The sequence below is a fragment of the Sitodiplosis mosellana genome, unplaced genomic scaffold (assembly GCF_009176505.1).
Source record: "Sitodiplosis mosellana isolate CC-2019 unplaced genomic scaffold, AAFC_SMos_1.0 Smas_scaffold_6197, whole genome shotgun sequence".
NCBI lineage: Eukaryota > Metazoa > Arthropoda > Insecta > Diptera > Cecidomyiidae > Sitodiplosis > Sitodiplosis mosellana.
Window position 1 is genome coordinate 4820522 of NW_022601438.1, and position 11546 is coordinate 4832067.

Genomic DNA, 11546 nt, shown 5'->3' on the forward strand with positions numbered 1-11546 from the left:
ATGGCCCTGGGAAGTGATACCTTTATTTTGGGGTTGCCAACATATTCCCAATTTTAACCCCTTTCCTCACAATTTAGGGGTTGGGTATCTATATATAATTTATCTACACACAATACCCTTTAAGATGATATGCATTAGAACTCTGTACAAAATGGCCCAAGCTCCATACAAAACGGGACACGGTTCTTTAAATTCGATACCGTTTCTTTCAAAATTTGAAGGAAACATAATTTTTTTTATGATTAAATAAATGTTAAATTAACAATGTCGAACTTCCAGAATGGCAACCGAACGTGAATTGGAAAAATCGGAATCGCTTCATTTGGCAAACATCCAATTCGATTGCAGTGGTCACTTCATTTTGTATCCAACAATGATTGGCATCAAACTGGTTAACATTGAGACGAATCGTTGCATTAAAATCATTGGAAAAGGTGACAATTTACGACCGTTGCATGTTGGCCTCTTTCAAGGTCGAGCAAAGAAACCAAAGGCGGCTTTGTCATTGGAACAAGAAGGATCGGAGAATCCGATTTTAGCACAAACCAGCGCCGATCCAACACTTTTTATCACGGCATTCAAGTAATTCATTGGTTAATTAACAAATTTTGATTTTTTTTGTCAACATAAAATTTTGACTCTCATTCATTCTCTCGCCGAATGATTCAGTACATGGAAATGTGGTTAATTTGTAAAATTTCATTTTTCTTCTATAGAAAACCACGCTTTTACTTGTACAGCAGGCGAATGCCATCTGATCTGCAGAATGTTGACCGAGATGTGTTTAATGAGAAACCATCAAAGGAAGACATCATCTCTGTGCCAGAGGGTCAAGGTATAGTTCACAATCTTACCTAATCTCTTCGATTGAATCGCATTTTTAACAAATCCCATTTTTTTTGTCTCTCAACTCTTCGGCAGGTTACCAAAAGCTATACAATTCGGCTACGATACACACAACGCGCGGAGATGTTCATATAAAATTGTTTGGTGTCGAGTGTCCGAAATCGGTGGAGAATTTCTGTGTGCATAGTAAGAATGGATATTACAATGGTCACATTTTCCATCGTGTGATCAAGGGTTTCATGGTGCAAACGGGCGATCCAACGGGAACGGGTACTGGAGGCGAATCAATTTGGGGGGGTGATTTCAAAGATGAATTTCATCCATCGCTGCGACACGATCGACCGTACACGCTTTCGATGGCAAATGCCGGACCAAACACAAACGGCAGCCAGTTTTTCATTACTGTTTTACCAACGGTATGTGTTACTCTTTTAGAACAAATTTCAAGAACGCCGAATAGAGTCAGACAGACTCTTGACAGCGTAAGAAAAGTCAATATTTTAATGGAAATTTTTTTATTTGATATTTTAGCCCTGGTTGGACAACAAGCATACGGTGTTCGGTCGAGTGACAAAGGGAATGGAAGTGGTGCAGAATATTTGTAATGTCAAAACGAATCCAAAAACCGACAAACCATACGAAGATATCAAGATCATATCGATAAATCTTAGCTAAAATGTCCATTGTATGATCCAAAATTGAACGAAAAAAAGGGAAATAAAAATGAAAAGCAAATTGCAAAATGTCCATTAAATTTCAATCGATTTTATTTCGCGAATTCCACCACTTAATAACAATGCATATTATAAATTGGCTTTTCGTCTCAAATAGCGGAAATCTTTGTATTTTTATTTGTAGATTTTTGTATGTGTGTGTGTGTTCTTTTTCGTGTTAATAACATATGCGACCGACTCAAAATATATATGTTTCGACAGTGTTATTTGTGTATTTATTTTATTTTGTTAAGTTTTTATCTGCATTTGTGATTTTTGTTTTGTTTTTTTTTTATTCTTTCATTTCATTAAAAATTATTATTATCTCTTACAATTAAAAGATGAAACGTAAGCAGCATGAGTTCGATGTTGAAACAACAACAATGTCACCTTCTCTTTTCTGGGAGGCATAATATAGTAAAAAGAAGGATTTTTTTCGTGATCCTGAGTCCTAAGCTAATGCTTATATAAAGTTCTCACCCGTTTTCAATTCAAAAAAACATGTTATGTTCACTCCTTTTCTCGCTTAATCCGCATATTCGATCGCTATTTAACGAATTGCGAAAGAAACGTCTCGTTTTTTTTTTGTTCGGTCTATTTTGTCTTACTCAATTTGTTTGTTTTTTTGTGTGTGTCCAATGTGTGTGGACCATCCAAAATAAATACATAGCCGAAATGTGTGACTGAATAATGACAACACGTGTCGCAAGCGGTGGATCAATCAATTCACCCTTGCAATTTTCTCTCTTTAAGAAAAGCAAATTAAATATATAAAGAAAAGGAAAACTACAGGATTTGATGAATTATGTTTTTTTTTGGTGTGTTTGAAGTAAATACCAGTATCAATTTATTTCAGTTAAAAATTTCATTTTTGTTTTCTCATTTGCTTTGTTAATATATGCTCTCGTGTTCTTCACCGTTCACATACTAATGTAATGTCGCGAATTCCTGCTTCATGTCAGTGCTGTTTCGGCACCCAATTCATTCCTATAAATAATGTTTTAATAGTAATGACTTCTTTCTCATGTTCTTCTTGTTTGTTTGTTTGTTTGTTTGTTTGTTAGAGTGTTTGAAAACAATACTTTCGCACAATTTGTTGTTGTTATTTTTTGACATATTTCCTTTCGTATTTTTTTGTTTTGTTTTGTTTTGTTTTTTTTTTTTTTAAATATAAATATAAATTTTTTATTTCTTATTTTCTTCATCTCGTTACATGTTCATTCACCATGTCATCTACTCCTATTGTGTATGTGTGTTATGTGCCTGTTTTGACTCTAAGTCTATAACCTGTCATAAATCGCATTGCTGCGCTCGCTACTTTGCTCTGTTCTGTTCCTTACCATATGCATACCATCGTTATGAACTGTGTGTGAGTGTGTGTTTTTTTGTCGGTGTTTACTTCGCGCACTTTTTCAAATTTTTTTTTTTTTTAATTATTATTTCAATCATTTTTTCTGTGATTTTTTTTTTCTTTCATTCTGTTTCGTTCGACTTTTCATTTATTTGCTGTAACATAAATTTGTGTCGTGTTTACGGTGTGTATTTGTGGCTGTGTCTGTCGGTCTATTTATTCATCAGTTTGTCGGCACCTGTCTCGTCGTTGTCAACCTGTTTATCATCGCCTCGCCCTCATCAGTCGTTTTGCATTAATTTTGCTATTTATTAAGAACCACTTAATGTGAAATGTCCTTTCAATTTTTACGCGATTCTTTATGCAGTGGCTGGTTGTTGTTTTGTAAATTCAACTTTTTTTATTTCGTTATTTTTCTCTTCTTGTTCAGCAGGAATTGTTCTGTATGTTTGTTTACAATTATTAACGTTTAACGTACTCATATAGCGTTGCATGTTTCTATCAAATGATTTCTCGCAATGATTGCGTCTCTCACATGTCAATCCGATCGACAATCATTGGTCACAGTATTCGGACCGAGTGTTTAATTTTAAATTTTTATTCATTTTTCTTTCTCTTTTAATTATAATCGTTTTTGTTTTACTTTTTTTTTTTCAAAATCAAATGTTTTTATTCTTTCTTCATCTTCTTTTTATTCATGTAAATGAGTTTTGACGTGTGTGAGAGTGGTTGAAAAAATGAAAAAAAAAATAAAATAATTTCTTGCCATGATATTGATTTCTTCTTCTTCTTTTCGTTTTTTTATGTGCTTCAATTCTCATTTTTGTGTGTGTGTGTGTGTGTGTGTTGCCATGAACTGTCAAATTTGTTTTTTCCTTTAACTTCTAAATGAATATTTTAAAATGCTTTTATAGTTTAAGTTTTTCTTTTACTTCTATTTTTTTCTTCTCCCCATTTTTTCTTTATCTTCTTCGCTCCTTTTTCAAGTAACAAATTATACAAAGTGGTCGTAATATCACGATGATTTTTCTTATAAAGAATATGGAAAAATCTAAATTCTTCTTCATCTTTTTATTCTTCTCTCGTGTCTGTGTGTTTGTGTGTTATTTTCTCAGTTCTCTTAAGATATTCGGTGTGAAACTCTGCGTGTATGTGTGTGTGATTGTTTTCCATTTTGTGGTTAAATTTTGTTGTGTTTTTTTAAATTCAAATGTTTTATTGTTGTTTTTTTTTTTTTGTTCATTATTTTCTGTTTCAATAAAAAGAAATGGAGGTATTGTGGCGAAAAACGAATGCATTTCTAAAAATCATACACATTGTAAATTGTTGTTTTTTTACTCGATTTTTTTATCTTCTTCATTATCATCATCAAATTATAAATATATCTGAATGTGAAATATTTTTTTTTTAGCATTTTCTGTGTGATCGTGTGTAGGTTAAATTTCGACAATTTCGGTTTAATGGTTTTTCCAGTTTATTCAAAAAAAAAAAGAAATTTCTCTTCTATGTGTATTTGTTTTGTTTCAATGGATGCTTGTTTTTTTTCTTCTGTTTTTTTTTTTGTTGTTGTTGATGTTGTTGTTATGCCGAAATCTTCGATTGATAATCGCTTGCGTGTTGTGGAAATTTAATTTCGGCCACCGTTTTGATTGCAATCACGGCTCAAGTGACCAGATTTACCACAGCTGAAATTAATACGAAAAACCAATCAATTAAAATTAATTGCAATTGTTTTGGCAATTCCGAACGGGAAAGAACATTTAAATAATTAACCTGTAGCATGATTTTTGGCTGCCCTCTGGGCAGTTACGCTTGATGTGGCCGCTCTTGTTGCATATGTAACACATCATGCCGCTTGATCCACGCTCTTCGCGATCTCGTTCACGTTGTCTATCTTGGTCTGGACAGTTACGAGCTATGTGACCAGTTTCTGTGGAAAGGCGAAAAGGCAAAACGATTTGGTTTTAAACAAATATAATCGATTTAATGGAAAATTGATCGTGAAAACCAGAATACTTACTGTTGCAGTTGTAGCAGCATGGATCATCTGGTGATTGGCTGCAATCGCGTGCAATATGACCAGTGCCTGTATTCCGATAAAAAAAAAGAAACAATTGAGTACAAAAATGCGAAAAACCGAAATTCAATCCGAAAAAAACCGTGTCAAAGCAAATAAATTACCATTGCATCTATAGCATCGATCAGCATCTTCTTTGCATTCCCGTGCAAAGTGACCCATTTGGTTGCATTTGTAGCACTTTTCACGGTTGCGACCGAAATCACGTCCACGGCCACCACCATCTCGGCTGTAGCTCTTGCTCGAGTAGCTGTCGCAACGAAAAAAAAACACACACACAAAAATAATTAAAAATGCACGTTGTAAATTTGAATCGAATCAAGTTTGAAATGAATACGTGTCTTTCCAAATGAAAATCAAAATTGAAAACAAAAATGAATTGAACAACTTTGAATTGTGTTCATAATTTAAAGAAAAATCATTTGGTTATTTTGATAGACTCATTATGAAAACGAAATATTCGATTTGTAAAAACGAAAAGGATTTAATTGGATTTTGCAGTTGGAATTATGATAAATCGAACAAGCGTAACAAAATACCACTTACAGTTATATTTTGTTTTGCGAGCGTATCACGCCGATTTCATTCTACTTTCTATCTAAATTCATTTTCAATCTTTCTCAGTTACTACCAAATAAAACAAACAAACAAATGTGCCGACAATTTTTGCCGGCGGAACTGCGCGCAACACCATCGACCACACCAAACGCATCGCACTACATCATGATTTTCGATCTATGCCGTTTGTTGGATTTTTGATGTTTCGGTTTTGTTTTTCTCATTCGGAAATAGATTGTAATTGGAGTTAAGTTTGTTGTTGTCGTTGTTCGTGCGTTCCATTCAAATGATCGTAGACAAAAATGTATGTTTCTTCGCTATCTCTTGGGTTTTGACAAATTCGATCGAAAGATAATCAAACTTTAAACAACAAGTTACACTTATAACAATTATCCATTTCTTCGGTATATCAATGGGTCTGTGTTTCCAAAAATCGGGCATAAACTGACTACTGTTTTGTTGGGCGCCAAACACCAACACTCTCAAAAAACTCAAAACTATCGCATCACACGAGCAAACAAAAATTGTAATTGGATTTTATAGTTACTTGCGACCGCCGCCGCCACCTCCTCCACTACCACCATCTTGACAATCACGAGCAAAATGCCCCGGACGGTTGCACTTGTAGCATGCGCTTGAAGACATTTTTCTGAAAAATAAAAAAAATTAATCAAATGTTTGAATTGAGACGAGACTAGAAATTTGGTTATATTCGAAATACGTTCGGACAATCGTTGAAAATGAACAAAAGATGTAGAACATAAAAACCGGGCGCAAAATAAAAATAATAAAATTCAAAATCGTTTGTTCGTATTGTTTGACTGGCTTCGGTGCTATCAAACTTAACCAGAAAAGGAATCGCAGTGTTTTTTTTTATTTTCGATTTGGGCGCACAATTCTTATGTAAAGCAAATAGTCGTTGCAACGACGTGGTTTTGTTCGTTCATTTGCTGCTCGATGTCTATTGACCAACGCGCGCGCGAGAGATTGAGTACCAACGTGAAAAACCTTGCGTAAGACACCGGAGAACGAGAACAAGAACAAGAACAAGAACAAGAACAAGAACCAGCTCTCACATGCAAACAATGGCCAAACAGAAAAGTGTGGCAACGTCATTGGTTCAGTGTATTATCGAATCAACGTTAAGTCATCACATTTAATTTGATTCGCACCTGGTTCCTTTTCTGTGTTAGTGCTGCACGATCTTCGTATTATACAAGAACTATACAACAATTAAATCGACCGGCTGTTGTGCAATTTCGGGTTTTTCTCTTTCGTTGACTCTCTCTCTCTCTCTCGCTTTTTCTGTGTCCCGCTTTTGTTTGTGCGTATGCTTCTTTTCATCGTTTGTCTTTCTACTCCTTTTTACTGTGTGTACGCGCAACAATTCAATGGTTTCGGTGATCCTGTTGCGAAAAGTTTTCACTTCTCCTCGATTTTTTCGTGCACGACTTTTTTTTCTTCATTCCGTTTCGCTGTGCGTTTGTTTGGTATCATTTCTTTTGTGCGTTGATTTCGCATGTATCCGTTTTATTTTATTTTATTCTCTTTTTTTCGCATGATTCCTTGTCGTTAAACATGCATTCGTGTGTTATTAACGTTTGTTCCTTTCTTTTCATATTATTCTTCGTTAAATGTTTTAATGGTTAACCATTCAATGAGATGAAAAGTAGTTGTTGCCGAAAAAAACCGAATAACAACCAAGAAGTCGGCTTTCGTGATCGCGAACAGCGAGAAAGTGTGTGTGTGTGTGTATGAGCAAATAAAATCCGTTGCAGTTGCACAACGAAAAGAATAAGGGACGTAAGAAAATACATCGGTCAGATATCACATACACGTAGTGTGCAGAATGAAGTGAGTGTAGAAAAAAACGAGATATAATTGATGCAAAACGATGAGAAAGATGACGATGACGGCGGCAACAGCAGCACCAACAACAACGATGCATTTGCCAGGAAAAAAAAACCGGATTTATACATGGCATACACAGGGAAAGCCGCAAACATTTGCTTCGCCTCTCACTATACACACCATGAGCCGAGTAATATACACACCGAGTGACGACGGAAAAGAGGCAAAAAAGAAGAAGAAGAAAAAAATCGCACGCAACGACGAAATGAAAAGCACACGGATGAAGAAGAAGAAGAGATAAAAATTGGCAGAACCGAACCGATTGCTCGAGTGCACATGAGCATGCAACACAAATACAGGCGCACACAGTTTGCCGGCATCTAATGTGCAGAGGCAATCCGTGAATGTAACACACATATTGAATGACACACATTTAAAGCCGCGTCTCTGTTTCGCTCAACACAACCAATGTTGAGCATGCATTTCTAGAGCTAATGAGAGAAAAATCCCATGCAATTTTTCATACACATCGTGTGCTCGCTCTGTTCTTTTGCTGTAACTAAGCACTCTCCGGCGCGCTCGTCTCCCATTCGACCCGTCTGACATTGCTTGTAGCGAGCGAGCGAGAGAAAGAGTCGAGAATCCGCAAAGCGGCATTCGCCGAAACACGCATACACGAAAAACGAAGAAGAAAAAAACCAAAAAAAAAATCACTTGCCATCCAACAAATCAGCTATTGTGCATTTCACCACGCAATTCACTTTTCGTGCAGCCAAAGCAAGCGTGAGAGAAAGACGAGAAGCAAGAAAAAACCGACATGACACACACACATGCGACAAAATTGTACTTGCTCGACTTCAAAAGCCTTTGAGTAATAAAGAAAAACGATAATGAGCGAGAGAGAGAGAGAGAGAGAGAGAGAGAGAGAGTACTCAAGTTTGAAGCGATATTTTTGACAATGGTTTTAATTTTTTTTTCACAGCTTTTATAATTCTTTTTGTTCCATAGTGCGTGCATTTGTATGTGTGTGTGTGTTGCTTCAAACACACAAGCACTTTTAATTTGAATTTCAAACAAAGCCAGAAAACCGAAAAGCTGTTTAGATTGGAACCAGGCGCACATTTCGTAATTGTTATGTGTATCTTTTGTCATGTAAATATTTTGCATGAATCACAACGAGAGACAGCGAATGAGAATGAGTGTATATACACATATTCGTATCTGTATCTATACATCGAGCGGTTTTTTTCTTCTTCGTGTTATACGCAATTTACGTTCAACACATGTACAGAATGCGAAATCATCCGCCGTTTATCCTGTTATTGTCGCCGTCGCCTCTTCTTCTTCTTTTTTGATTCGGTAAATTGAGATTCGTTCTATTCAATTTTCTCTTTCGCTTGCTCTCTGTGTGCCTCGGTGTCGATGTCTCAAGCGTGTGTCTGTTTTTTTATTTCTTCTTTATTAAATTAAACCGAAACAAGAGGAATGATTTTTTTTTGATGACAGACAGCGAGAGAAAAAAAAATTTCAACTAATATCTAATGAATGTATGTGTATCGTCAATGGATAAAATAAATTACAGGTCGGATTGGCGTCTCTTTCATATGTTAAAATGGCGCATTTCGATACATCCACATGCACACACACAGACACTGGAGAAAGAGAAAGAATGAGTGGCAGCAAAAAAAAGAGAGCGAGAACTCTATTGATGGGAGAAACACAAGCCAAACGAACGAACAAAAAAAAAATGTGTCCATTTTGCCGAAAATGCCGCGTATGAGCCGCCAACAATCGTTACAACAAAACGAGAGTAAGAGAGAGAGAGAGAGTCGAGAGAAACACATTTAATTGTGCGATGCGCAATCCAATTGGCAAGTACACACAATACACCGTGTTGTGCAAATGGTGAGCCAGCTTTCGCTTTGACCATGACTTTGAACGAATTATGAAAAGCAGAAGCGAAACAAAAAAAAAAACAAATACACGGTTCAGCTACACATCAATATATCGGCTTATATCGTGCATGCATTTGAATCGCATTCACAAAAACTCATGTATTTCACAACATTAAACAATCAATAATTTCGTCTCTCTTGGTTTTTTTCGACCAAAATGGTGCTGATGTTGCGTTGTCAGTTATTGCACGAGCCTTATATTTTCGCAACAGCATTTAAACAAATACGACCGAACAAAAAAATCTGTGCTGAATTTATACGGAATGCTGCCATTTCTCTCTCTCTCTCTCTCTCTCTCTCTCTCTCTCTCTCTCTCTATCTTTCTTGCTCAATTCAACTGATTCGTACATATGGCGCGATGCTGTCGAAAAAAAAAACCCGAATGATGACGCTGCCGAATAGAAGCAACCTACGGCAACGTTTTGATGCATTTTTTCTCTCTAAAATTTTCGCTTTTGAACAAAATGCCGCCATCCAACTAATTATCTACATAATTTAATTCCAATTCTAAATACTACTAGCGATTCACCGTTTTGATGCATCAAATGTACTTAATACGAAATTGAATTGAATCGAAGCTATTCTGCTGGCCAGAGAGATACACATAACTAAAACCACGTGTACAAAATTACCATGTTCAGCTTAAATAGCAAAATGGCAAAGCATGTTTCTCACGCGACTTTGCTCGAATTGTGTGTCATTTTGTTTATTTTATTGAATCATTACATTCAAATGACATATTACGAAATGAACGATAGGATATACAGCCTGCCCCGTGCTCATAATTTCGTTTTTTTCCTCCGCTCTTGTCTATCGAAAAAAAAATTCCCTGTTTATCGGTAGCGAATTTGACGCGAGTCGTCTGAATCAATGGAACACACACACACACCGCGTTGTGCAATTGAAACGCAAACCGAATCAGAGAGAATAGAATAGAATAGAATATAAAACCAAATTGACGAAAAGGAGACGAAAAAAAAATATAATTAATTAATCCCGAATAGAATTTCTTGAACGAACTCGCCGGGAAAAAAAAATTTAACCAACAAAAATGCAAGCGAAAGAACGCAAAGGGGAAGAAAAAGTTGAACTTAACCAACAAAATTGAGTTTGGTTAAGAGCAAACACTTTTTTCACATTCGGATTTTTCGAAGCCGATATTTAATTTCTTTTTCCCTGTTTTTTTCTTCTTTTATTTATTAATGTCAATCAATCAAATGTGTAAAAAATGAAACAAAAATTAATAATGAAATGAATTGTTCCAAAAATTAAAGCTGACTTACCAAAATATATCCACTATATTTGATGTAAAGTAAAAAATAATACAGTGTTTTTTTGCCCGAACTTTGACTGTTTGATTTTTTATTCGTAGTAAATCTTTTTTCGCTGTATTTCGCGTTTGTTTTGTGTGTATGCGTACGAAATGTGTCGCTATTTCTCTTTTTCTTGCACAAAGAACAAGAAAAGAAATATTTCTTCGGTTTTAGTTTATTTGTTTTTTTGTTGCTTTTTGCTCTGCTGCGTTGCTTCGCTTTTAGCGCAAACGGTACTCGTTGTCTCTCTCTCTCTGTCGTTTTGTCTCTTGCTCTCTCTCTCTACGTCGTCTAACGAAGAGAATATGTATGAACACAAAACTACACACAAAAAAAATAATTCAGTTTTTTTTGTGAGACGTTTTTTTTTATCGGTTGTATCACGCTTGATTACGTTCAGCTGTTGCCGATTTATGGAAAACAAACTGTCCCAAAAACGAAAAAATAATCAAAAATAAAGAAAACTTTTTTCTTTAAATCGAATTTTTACGGGGAAAAAATGCTTCAAGCGAGAAATTTGTTGGGAGATGCAACCAAGCTAAAATACCACACCACCACTGTGTCGAAAACTTTCCGTTTGACAAGAAGAAGCGTGTTAAATGCTCGCTGTCTCTGTGGTTCTTGCTGCTGGCGGCTTTTTTCGGTACTAACATTTGGGCTAGTGTGTGCGTGTCTGCGTCGGCTGTGTGTAATAGCGTGTGTATGTGTGCCGTGCGTTGCTGTGTGCGTGAGCCGCTGTTCGTCGGCTTCTTCTTTTTTTTTCATTTCGGTTCTTGTCGGTTTCATTTTTGTGGCATATATTTTTTGCTGTATATTTGATCTACACGTATGTCTCATTTTTCATGGCTGGAAATGTGTATTCACATCGTTTTAAGCGCGTTC

The 11546-nt window shown here is 35.8% G+C and overlaps 2 protein-coding genes across 3 annotated transcripts in view; one reads left to right on the forward strand and one right to left on the reverse strand.

Annotated features, from left to right (window-relative positions):
• The window catches only part of LOC129577331 (peptidylprolyl isomerase domain and WD repeat-containing protein 1), an 8495-nt gene extending 6709 nt beyond the window's left edge, over positions 1-1786 (forward strand). The window contains exons 6-9 of the mRNA XM_055464135.1: positions 280-582; positions 717-835; positions 922-1262; positions 1378-1786. Of these exons, the coding sequence (XP_055320110.1) occupies positions 280-582; positions 717-835; positions 922-1262; positions 1378-1521 (907 nt within the window). The 3' untranslated portion in view covers positions 1522-1786. The remainder of the gene's footprint in view (positions 1-279; positions 583-716; positions 836-921; positions 1263-1377) is intronic.
• On the reverse strand, positions 1718-11252 carry LOC129577334 (CCHC-type zinc finger nucleic acid binding protein). Of its 2 annotated transcripts, none has more exons than XM_055464141.1 (6): positions 10635-11252; positions 6093-6194; positions 5092-5237; positions 4931-4996; positions 4684-4840; positions 1718-4595 (listed from the first exon to the last, which is right to left on the reverse strand). In XM_055464141.1, exons 2-6 carry the CDS (start codon positions 6188-6190, stop codon positions 4538-4540), a joined length of 525 nt encoding a protein of 174 aa, XP_055320116.1. In that variant the 5' UTR covers positions 6191-6194; positions 10635-11252; the 3' UTR covers positions 1718-4537. The 2 variants fall into 2 exon arrangements, with proteins under 2 accessions (XP_055320116.1, XP_055320114.1); XM_055464139.1 differs by lacking the exon at positions 10635-11252 and adding an exon at positions 6267-6404.
• Positions 11253-11546: the final 294 nt, after the last annotated feature.

What these genes read in the sequence shown, in the direction of transcription:
- LOC129577334 (XM_055464139.1), bottom strand. Translation starts at nt 6,307, where the DNA reads ATGTTCTACATCTTTTGTTCATTTTCAACGATTGTCCGAAC. An exon ending in GGTGGCGGCGGCGGTCGCAA is followed by an intron (nt 5,238 to 6,092) that starts GTAACTATAAAA and finishes TCGTTGCGACAG; the next exon opens with CTACTCGAGCAAGAGCTACA. An exon ending in TCGATGCTATAGATGCAATG is followed by an intron (nt 4,997 to 5,091) that starts GTAATTTATTTG and finishes ATCGGAATACAG; the next exon opens with GCACTGGTCATATTGCACGC.